This window comes from Sturnira hondurensis, unplaced genomic scaffold (assembly GCF_014824575.4).
Source record: "Sturnira hondurensis isolate 20B ecotype Veracruz unplaced genomic scaffold, ASM1482457v3 Scaffold0009314, whole genome shotgun sequence".
NCBI classification, from domain to species: domain Eukaryota; kingdom Metazoa; phylum Chordata; class Mammalia; order Chiroptera; family Phyllostomidae; genus Sturnira; species Sturnira hondurensis.
In genome coordinates this window covers 776618-795409 of record NW_028081945.1, presented here as the reverse complement: position 1 = coordinate 795409, position 18792 = coordinate 776618, and the positions used below count along the sequence as shown (strand labels likewise).

Sequence of the window (18792 nt, the reverse complement as noted above, 5' to 3'; positions counted from 1 at the left end):
TAGTGGATTAAATAATTTCATGTAGTTTAGCGTGAATTAATGTAGTATTGCTGGTCATAAGCACGTCTGAGTATTAGACAGAACCAGGTGTGTTGGAACTGGCTGGCCCAGGCTCACAAGAGCCAGCTGTGCGCCTCTCTTCCCTCTCTGTGTTCAGCAAGGTCAAGCTGGTAGCTTGACGTTGACCATGGTGGGCATATTAACATCACAGAAATCAGCCAATGCTTCCCCAGTCACTCTCAGTGCTGGATGTTCCACATTTACCAGCATACCACTGAGTCCAGTTTTTTTAATCCTCTCCTGAGGATATGTTTACTGATCTTAGAGAGGAAGGGAGAGAGAAGGGGAACATCAATGTCAGAAACACCAATCAGTTGCCTCCTGTATTGACCTAATGGGAGATCGAATCCCCTTTTGGTGTATGGGGGCAATGCTCCAACCGAGATGCCTGGCCTGGGCCCGACTCCAGGTTTAATTCAACAAACATTTATTGTGCCAACTGTATGTCCACCATTATTTTAGGAAACTATTTGTATAGCACTGAACAAGACAGCCCCTTGGAACTTTAAGGAGATCCTTATAGATAAACCTAACTCCAAGGACACATGAAATATAGATGGTTTGGGGTGAAAAAGCCCCCTGATGTCAGTGTAGCCCCTTTGATAATCCAAACCAAGTTTTCTCATCATTCAGTCTCTATTGGGCAAGTCCTCCTATGAAGGATTGCTGTTAAAGCCATCCGAGCCATTCCGTTTTTAACTACTTCCAGGAAAGTGCATTCCACAATCATTCACTGTAATCACTTATATTTGATCACTTCCAGTTTTTCCCTGGTTTTATACGCAGACCTGCTAAGCTGCCATGCCCAGAGCCAAGCATTGCATTGTACTCTACTCTGGTAAACACTAAGGTGAGCTCACCTAATGGTGTCCACATACTTCATTGTTAATTATGCATATTGATATTATACTCTAAAATTTAAAAATATCAAAACAGCATGACAAATTAATATTCTACCGTTTATGATGCAAATAGACTATCTTGTGCCTCATCCCACCCCTCACCTCACCCCAAGGTGACTTTCTCTACAGGGCCTGGTAACGTTGAACCCAGAATATCTGTGTTCCACTCAAATTTGTTTTAAAAAAATAACCCTTCAGTCCCTTGCTGAGGGGTTTGGGATGGAGGTGGTGAGTAGCCACTTGGCTGCATGTGGGAGGTAACGGGAACTCTGGGGGTCCAACAACCTCACATGAGACTTTCAAACCTTCTTTCACATTTTCAACCCCTGGCTGCACCCCCTTCTCTGCGGTGATTATTGCCTTTGAGGGGTTTGGGGAGAAAAGGGCTTCTCATTAGTATTCTCCTCAAACTACTTTGTAACTTTGGTCTTTCTGCTAAAACAATCCTACTCCAAGTCTGCCATTCAGTTTTTGTGTCTGTGTATAAACTTTTAAATTTCACAGTGCACAATGAAATGAACGAATCTTAAGTATACAACCTGATAAATATTTCACCAATGATTATATTCATTTAACAAACTTCCAGGTCAAGGTACAAAACATTCCTAGAACCAGAAGCCTCCCTCAGGCTCCTCAAAGGTAACAGCCATTCTGTACATCCACCTGTTGTATATTCATGGCTTTAATTCAACAAGTTTACTCTGAATGCCAGTTGATTAATGAAAATGTTAAACAATGCTGGGCTCAGACTGGACCCGGTGGGAACATCCTCCAAGTGTTTGAAGATGAGCAGGGACCCTGAAAGCTTCCTCTCCAGTTATGCCCTTTCAGAGAGATATTCAGTCCTCTCCTTAGTGTGGCGTATCCAATACGTAACAAAATTTTCTCTGTTTTTTTGAGTTAGGTAGAACCAAAAGACATAAACATTGCGAACAAAACCAAAAACATGCATCTGATTCTTTCCACAGAAGAACGTCTTGGAACCATGCTTTCCCCTCATTGATAATAATGTCCCTCCTTTGCTTCTGCCTTTTCTGTTTCAGAGTCTCTCCCCGAGCTCCGGTCAGTGGAGCGCTCCTAACCACGTCTGGGCCTGGCGCTGCTCAAGTAAACTCTTCAAAGCGTCAACGTGCTTCAGTTTCTCTTTCACAGTATAAAGGCCAATATCCCTCATATGTTTGAGCTCACCTCTCACCTCCCTCTTGCCTTCTCAAGGGCTTCCCTTCTCGGGGACCTGGGCCATTCTCTTGCTGTCTCACTAGCATGTGAGCTGTAATCTGGACTCTTCTCTCTTGAAAAACAAGACAGACAACAACAGTAAAACAACCCAAATCCAAACACTCCCATGTGCTTTTTAATCTCCGTAAGACTTGTCTCTACAACTGAATTTCCTTCTGACCACCCCACGCTGGCCTTGGCTTCCACCACTCCATCACACAGGTGTTGCTAAGGTCACTGCACTGGGCTGAATAACAGCCCCCTAGAAGATATGTTCATATCCTAACCCTTAGACCTGTGAGTGTGAACTTATTTGGCAAAAAAGATGTAATTAAGAATCTTGAGATGATATCATCCAGGATTTAGGGCTGGCCCTAAATCCAATGAAGATGTCCTCATTAGAGCTAGGCCGTGGGGGGTCTGAGGCAGAGGGGAAATGCAGAGGAGAAGCCCACACGAAGATGGAGTCGGAGATGGCAGTGGTGCACCTGTGAGCCAAGAACTGCTACCTGTCACAAGAAACTGGGAGAGGCAAGGGAGGGTGCTCTTCCAGAGCCCCTGGAGGGAATGCAGCCCTGCTTGCTTTTGGACTTCTGGTCTCCAGAATTCTGAGAGAATATATTTACATTGTTTTAAGCCACCGAGTAGTGGTAAATTGTTATGGTACCTTAGGAAACTGACAGTCACGAATGATCTGTGTTGCAAACCCAGGCCATAGTATCTACAGCCTCCATTTTACAGCAATTGTTCCCTCCTTGAAACATCTTACAGTTTTGGCTTCCAGGGAACCACTTTTTGTTGGGTTCTGTTCTGGTTGGGAATGCTTCAGCTTAGGGGTCTTTGCTAGCTTTTTGCTTCAACCTAACTTCTAAATTACTGCTCTTTTCCTTCTGCATTCTCTCAGGTAATCACATCCATACCTGTGGCCCTAAGTATTATCCATATACTAAAGATTCCCAAACTGAAGCCTCCAGCTTTGACCTGCAGATAGCTTTCATCACGTGTAGACCACGCCTTCTTGACATAGGACCTTAGGTGTTTTATAGTGGTCTCATACATGAACAAACTATTTGTGCAAAAAACAGGACTTCTAATCTTTACAATGCCCCTGCCACTGCAAAAACAAAACAAAACAAAACCAAACCCACCTGTTTCTTCTCGGGGTTTCCACATTCTGAAGAAACCTGCCCCCAACACAACTGCTCTGCCAGAACTGGAGAGTCATTCCTTCCCTGACTCTTGCACCCAAATCCTAAAGCAAGTCTTGTTGACTTAATATGTAAACTGTATTGTGAATCTATTCACTTCTCTTTATAAGTGCTGTCACCATCCCGAGACGACGCTCACATTTCGTCTTACCTGATCTCTTGCAATAGCTTCCAGCTGACTCTCCACACAGCAGCTAGAGTGATCTTTTAAAACATCAGATCATGCCATGTTCCTACTAAAGCCCCCCCCCCCCCACCAAGGGATTCCCACTGAATTCATTGCAAAAAAAAAAAAAAGCCTCCAAGAGCCTCTCTTGACCTTGTCCTTGCCTCCTGTCCCTCTCTCCTCCTGCTTCACCCACTGTGGATCTTCCTTAGGGTCTAGGAATTTACATGAACTTCTCATACCTTGGACAGTCTCTGCTTGGGAGTCTCTCCCCACTCTGTGCCTTCAGCTCACTTCCTCCCAGAAAACTCCCTGACAGCACTCCCCTCACACACTTTTGTCAGTTTCTCCTATTTTCTCTCACAGAACCATGGCATTTACCACCATCTGCCATTACACATTTGATCGTGTGTTTATTTACTGTCTCTTCTACTGGGCTGCTTCCAGAAAGCAGCTGGGACTATGTCTGTTTCTCATCACTAAGCATAGAGCACCTAGCTCAGGGGCAGCCACAGCCAGGATGCTCCATAAATATTTGCTGAATGAATTCACTCTTCTTTTCTAGTCCTCAAATGGACCTGTATGTCCTAGCAGGAAGTCTTGTCTGGTGAGAATATATATTCACCCCCCCTCCCCCACAAAAAAATCTAAATTTTATGAAAACCCGAAGACTCTGTTTTTTTTACAAACATATAAATTATTTTATTTACAAAGCCATGTTACAAAAAAAAAGAAAGGAAAAAAGAAAAAAAAAGCTCAAAAAGAAAAATACAATCGCTCACTGGAGAATGTCTCCAGGCCTGATGCTGAACCATGGCAGTATCAGTAGATACATGTTCGTTCTTTCCTTTTTACAACTGTAAGCCATAGAATTTACTATTTACACCTACTTTAGACATTTATTCTGCTTACAATATCACAGGCATGGAATGAATTCCGATAGTGCTAATACATAAAGGTGCGGGACAAAGAAGGAAAATACTTAGTGTTACAAAATATGGATCATAGAAAAGAAACCCACTCCACAAGTGTGGCATTTGTTTAGAATGTTTGGACATGCTTTCTTCAAAATTCTTCTGGAAAAGGTTTTAAAATCAGTAGTAGGAAAGGACAAATGAGCAGGTGCAAATTCTTCTCTGTGCAACAAGTTATTTAATATACCCCATGACTGGCCAGCTACGTAAAACCCACAGTTTCGTTAAAGTGCCATGGGCCGACGGCATTAACAAAATAGAAGGTGTAAATAGAAAATTTCTTTGTTTCCTTTTTTTAAAACAAGAGTTCACTGAGAATCAGCAATAATAGAATATGCTGTATAAACTATTCTCTACAAAGGTTGATCAGCGTTATTTACAATTGGTACATTGATACAAAAGAAGGCATACAAGTTATCCAAGTCGCTTTGTTTTTATGGCTGACAGGTCTATGCATTGCGTTATGCTTAACAACCAAACATTCCTGCCTCTGTGGCTGGCGGCAAGTCATGAGATCTCCAGGCAAATGGGCGTGTGCAGTCAAGAGGCTGGGAGAGAGGGCTGGGTGGGGGTGGAGGTGGGCAGAAGTACCCAAAGGGGGTCACCCTCATAGTGCTTTATAGGCTGGTCCAGTTGAACTCCATTAAAACAAAACCAAAGAAAACCTTTTATTTGCATTCCATTTTTCAAGCTGTGAGTTTTGAATACATCATTATAAAGTAAACCTGTGGTTGACTGTGAGGAAAGAAACATGGTGGGTTTTCCCTTTTTGCTCAGCTTTCCAGAAATGTCCTCACCTTGGTCAGAGCCAGTCTTTCACCAAGTCAGCAGCATTCGGCGGGGAGCCTCTTTCTTCCGGCTTGTAATGCAAGATGCAGAGCTAAAATGTTTAAGCCTACTACTGAATTGCTCCTTGAGTCCCTGTCGAGACGTGATTTCTCAGAAGCAGACACTTCATCTTTCAACCTTTGTTTTCCCTCTTTGAAAGTAGGAGTTTATAAATCAGAGGGTTATTTTGTTGCTGAGATTTTTTTTTGTTTTTAGTCCTGCAACTTTTACAACTCAAAATAAATTATAAAAAAACAGACTTCTAAAACCGAACAAGACAAAAATTGTGCAAAAATAACAAAGATATGTACACACTTTTCAGTCTGAAGAAATGTACAATAAAAACATAATTCAAAGAACATTTTAAAAATATAAACATTGCTTAAACTTTCCTAAGTTTCATACTGTTTTTGAAACTATTCTGGTCAGTTAGCTCTGTAATATAGTAAAACATAAATTATTACAAAATTAACACTATAAAAATTTACTTTAGGAATATCTTCTAAACTTTTTTCAAAGGGTCAAATCTTGTTTATAATTTCTTAAACATTTATAAGTCTTAAATCTGCCTTAACCTTTTTTTAAAAAGAAAAAGTAACATATCTTCCCTTCAATTTGCAGTCTTTTTTCTAAGATGTAAATAAACCAGCATATAAGTGCACTTTTAACACTGTAGAAATAAAAATGAAATTACCTGAACTAATGTCCTGGAACCTAATACCAACTCATGATTTAAAAAAATCTTTTTATATTAAAAATTTTAGTAATCCTGTACGAAACACTGTCAGTGCAACTTCATTGACGCAAATCACTCCATTGGCCTCCCGTCTTAGTAAAATCCAATTGTGTGGTGAAACTTAACAGGAGTCTGATCTTTGGGTTGGAGGGTGGGAGAAAGGAAAATGTCAGGGTGGGGATGAAGGTTTGTGTCCAGCCGCAAAACCGGCATTCATTTCTGGTTTAGGGATGAAGCAAAACTCCTATTATCTGTGCCGTGATATCATTTGCAGTTACACGATGAACAGCACAGAACATTTCTTTTATATTGTGAGTTACTTTACCGACTATGATTCCTGATTGGAGCTTACAGTGCTGATGTTTCCTTCAAAACTCCAGGGTGAAGTTTCTTGGCTGCAGAGTGGCAGCTTCTCTCCCCATCAGGCAGGCCTCTTCCTCATCACGCAGGGGCTCGGCCTTACCACTTCGGGGGGCGGCTGTGTCTGAGCTGTGGCCTCTGCTAACCCAGGACACCCTGATGTACGGATGTGCAGAGTCATGGGGCCGAGTGGCCCAGGCACAGAGGTAGGTGAGCCTTGCTAGTACTTATTCTCACCAGGGGTTTGACACACAGCCCTCCATGGAGTTTCCCCTCCGGGCCTTCTTCTCTTGCCTAGTCCTCCTGGAGGGCAGCCTGAGAACGTCCACAGCTGTAGACACTGTGCCTTCTCCAGAGTGGCTCCCTGGGGTCTCTCACCTTCTCCCTTGGGTGCTTCCCTCTCTGACTTGCCCAGCTTTGTACATGATGCCCAGGAAGGGGTTTTGCAGCATGGATTCCTAGCAAGCTCGGATGACCACAGCCACCCACTTCCCACAATCTTTTGAGGGATATCTTCTCTTACCTCCATTCTCTGCTTCCTGCCACCTCCCAGACTCATTCCAGACCTGACACAGTACATCCTCTCTGACCTGCTCAGCTGGACAGTGGTATTGGGTAAACCACATCTTTAAAAGGTTGCTTTTCTCAATTTTACCAATAGCATCTGGCTCTTGCTGCGCTGGTGCACTGCAGGAACCTGGTGAGTGCACTGAGCCACCCTCCGACTCTGCTCTCCGCTCCCCAAACACAGACTGCTCCACAGCAACGCCTCCTTTCAGCACACTGTCCAGAGGGGAGCTGAGGAGAGGCAGCTTCTTTTGATGGCCTTGGAGACCCAGTGTGTGGCAGGAGGGAGGGGAAATCAAGGAAGGGATGGATGGGTGAGGACAAAGAAAGGAGCACTGCACGTGCTCAAGTTCAAGAGTTTCTGACGATGCCCACCAGGAACTGAAGTCCTGCACTGTCTGTTCTTGTGGCTGGAGCAAAACGATGGTGCAGTAGCTAAATCAGAAGCTGGAGGAGTGACCCCCAGCTTTGGAAGAATGTGTACATGTGGCGAACAAAAGACAATGCAAAAAAAACACTGGTATTTCCTGTAAATTGCAAATTCGCGTTCTCTTGCCTTTTTCTTTTTCTTCAAAACTAAAAATTGGTCTTTAAAAATAGAAGAAGAAAGGCCAGAGTCACAGGCAGGGCCCAGGAAGTGGACTCCCCCACTGCCCACTCCCTTTCCTCCCCCGCCTGGGCCTCCTGGGTGGGGTTGGGTAGCCAGGCATTGGTTTGGAAGTGGCTTCATCATCTTGTTATGGAAGAGTCCTTATCCTGCCGGTTCTGTTTGTGGTCTTCTAGAAAAGAGAGGAAAAAAAAACACAGAAAAGAAGAAAAAGGAAAAGTTTGGTGTTACCACAAGGATTCAAGAACAGAGTGAGTCTTCTCATCTATAACAAAAAGGACACCATCCCAACGCAGGCAACCGGCTACAGGCAGGTGCAATGAGCACACCAGGGGATGGCTATAAAGGGCCCCGTAAAGGGAGGGTAGCCACAAAGCTCCTGGCTTCAGAGGAAGATGCAGGGACAAACCCTGTGGGCATTCAACAGGTTCCCTCTAGGAGAGAGGGCTGGAGTAAGTGAGCTGTCTACGGTTTTTGTCTCTCTTCGGTCACTTGGGATGTTTCCTGTCTAACCTACGAACAGCATAGAGAATCGTCTAAGAAAGAAGCCAAGTGTTGGGTTAAGCACAGAGACTTGGGAGACAGAGTCTTAGTCCAGTCATATGCACCTACAAAATGAGGACAATCCTTTTTGCCTCCCACAGAGTTTGTTAAAAGGTTTAAATATATGTAAAGGGTGTTGAGCACAGCACCTGCAGAGAAAGTGTTCAACAAATGATAGCTATTATTATTATTATTACGACTACATTTGTTTAGGCTGACTGCCAGCATTTGGGGCTCCCAAGGGTGCGCCTGGAGCTTTGGACAGGTGCACTGGGCCACCTATGCAGGAGGCCTGTGGCAAACAGTGGCAGACTGCCTGAGCATAGATGAGCCACCCCCAACGCCACCAGCCTGGAAGGTGGGCGGCAGGTGCTCAGGTCCCGAAAGGGCCACAGTGTCTCAAAATAAATGAGACATCCGCCTAGATCTGGGGATACAAAGACTATTTCCCTATAATCTTCACCTAAACTCTATCCCAGATTTGTGGGGAAACCCCAAAGCTCAAAATGTAGATGAACACATTGCCATTTGTTATCTATAAAACCTAAAGCACATCTAAGACAACACAGCACAGCTGTATTTGTATCTTTTGCAATCATGCAGAACATGCAGAACCCTACCGCCTACTCCCTCTGGTCTCCCCTGGATGCACACAGGCCACTGGAGAAAGTCATTTGTGTACTGGCTACTCTCACGTCTCAAGTTTATAAAAAGCCCTAAATCTATGCTGAATACTCGTACCAGAGGCCTTGAGAAGGCACTGACTGGTACCTGCAAGGCCCTTTAGTCAATGTCATCTTGTTGAACTGTCACAAGAACCCTAGGAGGCAAGCATTGATTTTGCCATTTAATAGATGGAAAAAAATCAGACTCAGAGAAGTAATCTGCCTAATATTACACAGTTGCTGCTAATAATAATAATAGTTAAACTTGTGTGTTTGTTATATCAGGCATTTTCTAGAGGCTTTATGTGAATAAAGAGTCATCCTCAAAAAGCCATACGAGGTAGGGGCCATTATAATTCCCATCTTAATGTGAGGAAGCTGAGGCACAGAGAAAAAGTTAAGTACCTTGCCCAAGGGCACACAGTTAGTAACTACTAGTTGTGGAAGCAACACAACAATGCTCTTAACTGGAGATGAGATTTGGACCAGGGTCTGACTCCAACGCTCACATTCTTTCCACCCTGCTGATGACCCCATGAACTTTTGCTCCCCAGTAACTTACCTGTCGGCTGTGTCCTGGGCTGGACATGCTTGAAGGGCTGGATTGTGACAAAGCTAGGCTGCTATTTTTCCCCACCTGAAAGAAACCAGCGAAGCCCTACTCAGATATTCAAGCCAGCTTGGGAAAGACCTCCCCTCCCAGCCATCCCACGTGTTGCTGGGGAAAGGAGAGGGGCTGCGTGATAACATGCTCATTCTCCTCGCATCCATTTGGAACTTGTGTTTCCACTTTAAATGGCAGAGAAAATGAACATGTTTCAGGGGGTACTTTGAAGATGCCGCTCTCATCATGGAGGGGCACTCTTAATTCTGCTTCCCAGATGTACATACTGGGAGTTTTAGGGGTGAGGACAGAAGCATCTGGCTAGAGGTGTGCCCCTCCCTCCAGGAGCATCTAACTCAGCAGAGGCCCAGTTCCCTCAGCTGCCAGTGGGTTATACAGATTTATCCGCCTCTGAACGCAGTGGCAGACTCCCCTGGACCAGTGGGGGATAAAAGCCTGGGTCTTTTTCTGGGTCAGTGTTCTCGGCCAGGGGACACAGTGCACACCTTACTGTTTCTGAGAAAAATAGCAAGATGGCACAGGTCTTCCCCGTCAAGTGGGAGGCCCAGCTGGGTCCTTGCAGTGCACCTGGGTGTGGCCGTCCAGCTCCTCTCCTTCCTCACTGGCTCCCTTGGCACCTGTCGGGCTGGTCCTCAGGTGAGTACCATTCCACAGGCAGCTCCCCCCTGTGGCCCATAAGAACTGGTCCTCCACTTAACTCGACTTTGCATAGACATTTGTCTTACACTCACAGTTTTTTTGTTTAATACTTCTGTGCAAATTCTGGCCTTACACCTACCAGAGACAATTAAACAGGCCCTCAGTTGGTCACCAAAGCACAGGTGTACCTTGAATTTCTCAACCTGAAGCCACACCCTTTCCAACCTCCTAGGAGAATTAAGAGATTCCAAAAGCTTTTTCCTCCAGCACGTGAGAATCACTGGCAGTTGCCCCGCACAAAGCCTTTTCTTAACAGCCTGGGGACAAGCCCCAGATGTCCCCTGCATTAGAGAACCTATACAGGCTAGACTTGAGGCAGCCTGTTACATTCACCAGCTTTTTTTGGATTCCTTCCTGATGGGCACTCACTGGTGGAGGCTTGCCTGCTCCTCTTACCACTCGCTGGTGGTGACTGATTCATTCGGTGTTTGCTGAACATTTCCTATGTTCTTGCAGACCCAAGGGTCAAAAGAACAAGCAACGTTCACTCCACACAGAGGCACTCCATTAACACAGAGGCATGGGAGGAAAGAGCCCAGACTCCAGAGCTCAATTACCTGGTTTGGATCCCAACCCTACTATTTATTTGCTGTGTGACTTTGGGCACGTTGCTTGATTTTCCTGTGCCTTGGTTTACTCATCTACAAAACGGGGTGGGTCATAACAGGTAAGGAATAAATAAGTTAATATATCTGAACTACTCGGAACAGAGCCCATCCCGTAAGTATTAGCTACTAGGACTTTCCCTAAAATGGGTGGTACTACCGCCCTGCTGCTCGGGGTGCGGCCTGCAAATCAGTGGTCTGTTAGAAATGCAGACGCTCAGGCCCCACCCCAGACCTGCTGACTCAGAACACGCGTTTTAACAAACCCCCAGGTAATTCATGCGCATGTTCAGTTTTTGGAAGTCCTGGCTATGCCCTCCACCCTGAGTCCTGGAGGTGGCACTGACCCACAGTTAAGCCTCAGCATAGGGCCCTGTGGGTGCTGGTCCCCCTCCCCCTGCGCCCCTGGGACGGGGGAGTCAGAAGGCAGCACAGGCTCTAGTGAGACGACCTACGTCTCCCCCTCTCTCACCTTGGCCTCAGTTGCAGCTTGTCTGGCCCTTGGGATCCAAACTTGCTGTTTCTCAAGTGTTTACTTGTGATTTGTGAATCCCCCTCAAGATGTTCTCTTCGTGAGGTTTTAACAAGTCTCATATAAAAATGACACAAAACAATAAAACATCTTTTTAACAACTGCCTCTCATCTCTCCCAAGTCCTCATCCCCAGGCGGGGCTAGGCTCCGGGTCTGGCCCACTTCATTCTGTGGCTGCGAATCTGGGGCTGCTGCTACAGTCCGCTTGCCGCCCTGGCACACCTAAGCCCCTTGGGCAGGCCTGCAGACTTTGGTCCTCCCGCCAGACTCGGCCCCTCCTCCGTGCCCAACTGGCACCAGTCTGGAGAAGGTGGGGACTTTCTTAAGTAGCTTCCCCAGCCTGAGGAGACAGACTAGACTTGAGGATGTGACGAGAACTCAAGGGAAAGAAACAAGGATTCTTCCTGGGCCATGCCCCACTCCCATAGCTTTCTTCACAATATACCATCCTATTTGTACAGTGGCATTGAATAGTTCTGTGCTGGTTGGTGTTAGTTTTACATTCAGAAACAAAAAGCTACATCAGTAAGAGGGGGCCTCAAGGCTGTCAGGTGAAGGGAGAAAAGCAGTCACCTGGGAGCTGGAAGCATAAGCTATCACCCCACAGGTGGGATCCCAGGCATCATTTAACCTGCTTGGGCCTCAGCTCTTCCTAAGGGGACTCCAAAAGACCAGATAAAACTTCTTGGCAATAGAACTCTTTAATAAAATGGCCAGAACCTCAAGACGAAACAGGAGTGGAGTGGGGAACTCAGAATCTCCTCGTGCCTCAGTTTACTCATCCGTAAGGTGGTGATAACAATTATATCAACTGCACTGGGTTGTGAGGATTAAAGGAGAAAATATTTGCACAATGCTTACAAGAGCACTTAGCACAAAGTGAGGCTGCAGAAAGTATTTGTTAAATAAACTGCCCTTGGAGCAGAGGGGGACAACTGCATATGGGAAAATGGACAGTCACCTGGCTCAGCAGGGGTGCTGCCCAGCTCCCCCTGCCCTGGGGACTGAGAAGGAAGTGCCAGGAGGTCCCTGGCGGGATGGGTCCCTTACCTGCCGAGAGGAGGTGCTGTTAACGGGATCGGGCATCGGTGCGAGAAGGCTGGGTGGGTTCTTTTTGTGAACGCTATTCATACCAGGCATTTTAGTGATTTTACAGGCTTTGCTACTAGAACTTGAGTTCTTACGCTTTTTTCCTTCTGATTTGTCAAAAGAGAGGGGCAGAGAAGACACGGCATTGTGTGAGGCCAGAGAAAGGTCCCCTGCAAGGGAGGGCACTGAAAGGGGACAGGAGTCACTGCCGCCGCCCACCGAGCCCACGTGTCTCCCTATGTCCGTGGGGCCACCGGGCAGCGAGGTCCGTCCTGAGGGCTCCAGTTTGGCACTGAGTGGGCTCACCCCATTGTTCGAGTTGTGCATGGACAGACTGTTATAGGGAAGGGCCGCCTGATAGGAGTTCAAAGCTGAACTGGCATTCAAAACACAATTCTTTTTGTGGGGCCCTGATAATGAAGACGAGAGGGATGTCTGCAAGGAGAATGAGGAGGAGGAGGAAGTCGAGGATTGCGGCTTCCTCTTTTTGTTACTTGGAGACTCGTCGCTACGGGCAGACAGGTCTTTGACTTTTGAGGATTTGCTGGTTTTGGTTTTGGATGGCTTGTGGGATGGGGAAGGGATGACGGCTGGTATCGGGGACACCGCGGATGGGGCCTTGAAGGTTGAGTCCATGATGCTGAGGGTTGCAGCCACATGAGGGAAAGCTGTGGTGTGTGACATGAGGGCGCTCGGGTCCGGCGATGTCACAAAAGCTGCGTTTGAGAGCATGGCTGATGTCATTATGTAAGAAGAGGTGAGTCTCGAGCTGATGGGAGCTGAAGGAAGATACACAGCACTGGGGTTGCTGAAAGGCTGTAAAACGGATGCTGGAACAGGGGTGGTGATGTGGGCTGCTGGCGAGGGCATGGGGCTATCTGCCGCAGGAGGGATCTTCCTAAACATGAGAGAAGAGTGAAAGAGAAACAGTGAGAAACAGGCGTGGCACTCCTCAGAGGCTCGAGTAAGTGCGAGCATCAGGGCTACAGAGAAAACCCCGGTAGGACCAGACTATGGAAAATGAAGCCTTGAAGGATGGCAAAATCTGAATTATGGCCCTTCCCTAGTCCCTGCGGCTCCCCCCATTGCCATGTCCAGCAAACTCTCTTCAATCACTTTCAGGTTCTCCGATCCTTTTTTCCATGCTTGGCTATTGGATAATGGCTGATTCGGGTTCATGAATAAAAGGCGATGGTGATTTAGAATATAAATTTCTCCAACAATATTGGTCTCCTTATTTGCAGGGGTGGGAGGCCGTGATGAAGGTGGCTTTTAATGAGAAGTGGTCATTTCACACTTAGGTCCTGGCTTGAAGTGAGAAGTGTGAGGACAAGGCTTTGCCACCTACACACACGGGACAGAGCAGCTCTGCCCACCTGTCCCCCGCCACTCCTCCCTGCTCTTGGCTCCAGGCACAGTGGGAAACACCCCGCTGCTCACAGGCCAGCCTCCTCCTGTATTTCCTGTCTGCAGCCTCTGGTTTGTTCCATAGAGGCATTTCCATGTTAGCTTGTGGCCACTGGCTCCTGCTGGCCAGGCCATGGAAGCTGCAGGGCAGCAGAGGGTCGGGGCTGGGAAATGATGCAGACGTTAACTTTCTCAGACCCAGGGCTAACTTCTTCTTGACCCCCCACCTTACGTCAGCTCTCACTCAGAGGAGCTATAATGGGAGTGTGGCTGCCCTTCAACAGGTCTTCTTGTCCCTGTGTTAGGAAGGGGTGAGAGAACAGAGACTCTCATGTACCCAGGAAAGGGGATCAGGAATTTCTAGTTTGTTCTGAAGACAAGTGTAGGGTTTGGGTATAGGAGAACACACGGACAGAAAAGGTCCTCCTGGAGGCTGGGGTGCCTGGGAGCAAACACCATGCCGCTTACACTCTGTGGAGCCAAGGCCAGAACCAGGCGGTGGGCCACTCTTCGGGCCTTCCCGCAAACTCCATCCTTTGACTGGTGGTAGAAGTGGCTCCCAATTCCAAGCCATGGCCTGATATTGCTGCTACTCTGGGGACCAGGAGGAGCACAGAGCCTTGGGGATCACCATTTGTTCCAGATTTGCAGGAAAAAATACTGACCTCAGGATGAATGTTGTCAAACTGGCTCTTTTTCATTTCTCACCTTTCCCCCCCTCCCTGTATCCCCTGGGAATCATTCCCAGCACAGCTAGGGCTCTCCAGAAGTTAGGAGTTCACTCTCCTTTGAAAGCAGCACTGGAAGGTGAGCAGGTCTGGCATCTGCCACCCAGGAGCTTGCAGCAAGGTGTGAGATGGGGCTTCTCCAGTCCCTTTTCTCCTGAGAGGCCCCACTCCCCGCTGTAGCATCAGGGAACTCTGGAAAGAGGACCTGCTGACAAGGACATGCCTCTCATAGCGCTGTTCTCTCTGAGGATTCCATTTTCTGCCTGCCACTGGGTGAAGCTATGGCTTCAGTCTTTAGGGTGGAATCTGAAGGAATCCTTGAATATAGATAAACAGAGTCCTTGAAAACATCAGACTGAGGAGATCAAAGATAAAAGAAAAATGTTGCCAAACACACTGTGGCCATAGCGGTGTTTGAGAATCTACTTTCTCTCAAGCCTAGAGAATGTAGAAGATCCCATCAGCACTAAACAAGTGTTCCATTAATTGCACTTATTGCAATGAATGAATGAGTAAATGAACGGATGGATGGATGGGTGGGTGGATGGTGAGCAAGTGAATTCTCAGTAGCAACAAACTATGCATGCTGGGCAAGGACTTCCATATAATTGGACAGGAAGGGTCTAAACACGCTCTTAGAACTGTTGGGCGCTGTACAACCCCCTCCGAACAGTGCCAGGGAACATGTCTCAGCGCGTGTGGCATCGGCACACTTGCCCTGCTGTCTCAGCTGCCTTGGTGTGGACTGTAGGCCTCCCACTCAATCTCCCCTCAACTCAAGGTTCTTACCAGTTAGAATCTGGATAGAAGTACATGTGGGCAGAGGTCTGGCAGTTACTTGTAATAAAAAGTTACTTACAAAGATCAGATGGCTCATTTAGAGAGGACCCCATTCAAGACCTTAACTGGGATCTCTCTGATGTCCCAATTTGTAATTTTCCCATTCAATGGTATAAATTCACGTTTCACTTGTACTGCCAAGCTGAGCTGAAGTCCTTAATCTTGTCTCCCAGACACTCAGGATTGGGATGGGGCTATTTTTCTGGCATACTTCTTCTCCCTTTCCTTCCTGTCCCACTGACCGTAGTGGATAGCAGAGGCAGGAGAGAAGAGCAGGGGAAGCAGGGCAAGGGCCATGTGCCTGCTCACTGTCCCCGGGACCCGCTTCCCCCCATGCTAAGCAGTTTATGTGTCTGTCTAGGGGCCAAATGACCGTGGATTTCAGCTTTGCAGGCTGTGCCTGGTTTAAGCTTTGCACGCTGGCCTAGGGAAGTCCCGTAAAAAGCCCACAGATGCGAATAAATTACTGACAGTGCCCATCCTCCCCTGCCAGCTGGCATGGAGCTCCAGATGCTGACCTGGCTGAAAGAGAATACTGTGTTGGCGTCTCCTGATGCAGAGTTAAATGCTTGTTAAAGAAAAAAGAGTCTTGGCCGTTCCTTTTCTTCCTAATGTCTTCCACGCCCCCATCGGCTGCCATCCCTCCAAGTTCGGGCCCGTCCGGGCCTGGGGTTTGGGCAGCGAGGTTGAGAGGGCAGCGGGGTGCTACGCTCTCCAGAGTTGACACCCAAGCAGCCCCAATGTTGCTCAGTGACAGTAGATTGGTTAGGCAAGTCCTGAAAAGGGGGGAGGGACCTGATGCCCTGTGGCTCGGGTTTCTGTGCCTGAGGAGGAAAGGAATATGGAGCTTGAGCTGACAGGACAGCAGGTAGCGAAATACAGATCAACACATTCCTTCCACGTGCCTGGGTTTTACACTTCCACAACACAGGAGAGCAAAGAGCCGCGAGAGTCATCAGGGCTGGCTGCCATCTTGGGGGAACAATCGCAGAAGGATCAATTAACAAATAACCATGAACACGGTAACCCCGCATGCAGCACCAATCTGTTGCTGTTTAGAATGGACACAAGTAGGTATCAAGGGTGCCTTTTAGACACACTGGGCAGTCACTTAAATGGGAAGAAATGATAAGCTTCTCTTGTGGCCCTTTCCTACTTTATAGAAAGTATTCTCATTTAGTCCTAAATCCACTCTGAGAGCTTACTGCAGACACAACGGAGCTTACTCCTTCTAGATGTTCAGGTCAGCAAGCTTTTTGGGCACCATGATGAAGAGGTGTCACAGCTGCCTGGGACAGAGGAGGAAACCTGGGAGAAGGGCAAGTTTTGAATTCTGTTCCCATCCCCACTACCAGTCCCTCTCGTTTCTCAGGAATGCCTTCCTTGCCTCTCCTGGGCTTCACTGGGCTGGGTGAGGGCTTCAGAGTTGGCTTTCCTGCACCATCTGGGCTTAGATCTGAGAGAGCTATGATTTTAAGCAATTATGATACCTTAAGAGCTCACCTTTGTAGGAGGTGGGGGGTGGGGATAGCCAGCAGGCTGGTCTTGTTTTATCAAGTGGCCAGAATGGCAGATTCTTATGTGCTGAGGTTTGAGAGGGTCTAGCCTGTCATTCCTTCACAACAGCATTTTCCTAAGAAGGTTTCTTCCTTTTTTATGAAACTCCTATGAAAATGTAAATACATTGGGAGGTGTTGGAGAATAAAGGGACATTAGAGAAATGGAATGTAAGTCTGGGTTTAGGTTAGAGAGAAGTGTGAGTACAGAGCTCTAAGGAGGCGGGAAGGGCCAAAGACAAGCTTAACCAACTTCACAGCATCGCTCAGGATCTGCCCTGTTGGCCGACGTACGTATTGTTTTCATAGGATATTAAGCGATTAGAAATTGGTCATAACCATCATGAAATTTTTAGTATGGACATTATAGCTTTAACATTTCAAACAGAAACATATTTTTAATATCCTTAGGTGTCCTTACTCATAGCCAAAAGGCCCTTTATCATTGTTAAAGAAATAAGATTTTTTCTAATACTCTTTTCATTTAGATTACCAACACAGAAATGACCTCCAAATAAGACAAAGCATAACACACATCTATATGTCTCTGAACAACTGTAGGCGAGCCATTAAGAAAAGCTGACATTTAAGAGTTAATTATGAATCCTGATTTCAGAATCATTTTGTTCTACTAAAAGCTAACTGCTGATACTCATTGAGAAAGTTGGGGGTCAGACAGTTGTAGGGCAGCTCTGATCTTACATTGCACAAGAACTGCACACTTACTTCCACATCTGCGAATTCAAGTGTTTTTCTACCATGGAGTTTAGTGCGAATCGAAAACGATCCCATCTTCTATCAAACACATAGTACCCTCGTCCCATGAGGCGACTCCCGAATGAGCAAAACTGTGAGAAAAAAAGTTTTAATTTTGATTACAGGCTAATACGCTAATATACACCATACAGAGAAAAATAACATTTGCATAAAAACACACAGGGGCACACTTAAACTCAAAATAAAGAAGCAAACAGAACTGAAGCCAAAAATATTTCTGTGGTGCTTTAGTTTGAGCTCTAGATTTTTTGCAGAACATCACATTATGACTCAACAATAGTGACATTTAATTTTCTGTGGCACTGAGGGCTCTTTCTCTACATCTGGGATTAAGCCAACATTTTAGGTTGAAAACACCGAAACCAACAACAACCAGCAGCCGGGATGATTTTTTAGCACCACCTGCTTATTGAGTCATCCATCTTCTTACGGGACTTGGTGGTTCCTTGCTTTTTATCACAGTAGTGGAGAGACTTCATGCTGATGTTCTTCGGCCAACTGGTCACACCCTTCCTACCTGTCGTCAACAGAGCCACATAATTTCTAACTGGGCTACACTCCTCCTTTCCTAGTCCTGACCTCATCTCCTTTCCTATCAGCGCTTGCAGGCTGCCCAGGACCCATCACTGCCTCCACACTTACACTCATGCTGTGCCGTCTACCTGTCTTCTCCCTTCTTCCCTGTCAACCCCAATCCTCCCTGCCCTCAGCGCCCTACCAAGACTCTCGTTTCCAATGACTTTATCTGGGTAACATTGCCATTCTGAACTCCCACAACACACGTACTGCATACTTTTTACATCTCACCTTGGAAACACTAGGTGGTCTTATGGTATATGTAATGCCTAGGTGCCTGATGTGTTTATTCACTATAAATGAATAAAGCCCAGGGACCCCATTCTGTTCAATGAAGATAGTAGGGATCTGGGCAGAATGATGGATTGGAGAGGTAAGGTCCCACAAAATGTTTAAATCAAACTATTACATTTAAACCATATGGCTGAAATATGGGTAGTAAGATGTTTAATAAACATCATTTTATTATGATGATAGGACAACCAGAACTGTAAGAAGCGGCCTCTGCGAAGGTGACATTTGG

The 18792-nt window shown here is 46.5% G+C and overlaps 1 protein-coding gene across 5 annotated transcripts in view; it reads right to left on the bottom strand.

Annotated features, from left to right (window-relative positions):
• Positions 1–6233: 6233 nt before the first annotated feature.
• ATXN7L1 (ataxin 7 like 1) overlaps positions 6234–18792 on the bottom strand; it is a 234002-nt gene continuing 221443 nt past the window's right edge. For 2 of the 5 annotated variants that reach the window (XM_037057053.1, XM_037057049.1), the window contains 5 exons: positions 17643–17764; positions 15879–16184; positions 12347–13283; positions 9397–9471; positions 6234–7798 (listed from right to left, as the gene is read on the bottom strand). In XM_037057053.1, coding sequence (XP_036912948.1) covers positions 7757–7798; positions 9397–9471; positions 12347–13283; positions 15879–16184; positions 17643–17764 — 1482 coding nt within the window. In that variant the 3' untranslated portion in view covers positions 6234–7756. The remainder of the gene's footprint in view (positions 7799–9396; positions 9472–12346; positions 13284–15878; positions 16185–17642; positions 17765–18792) is intronic. The other 3 variants (XM_037057050.1, XM_037057051.1, XM_037057052.1) reach the window with 2 other exon arrangements.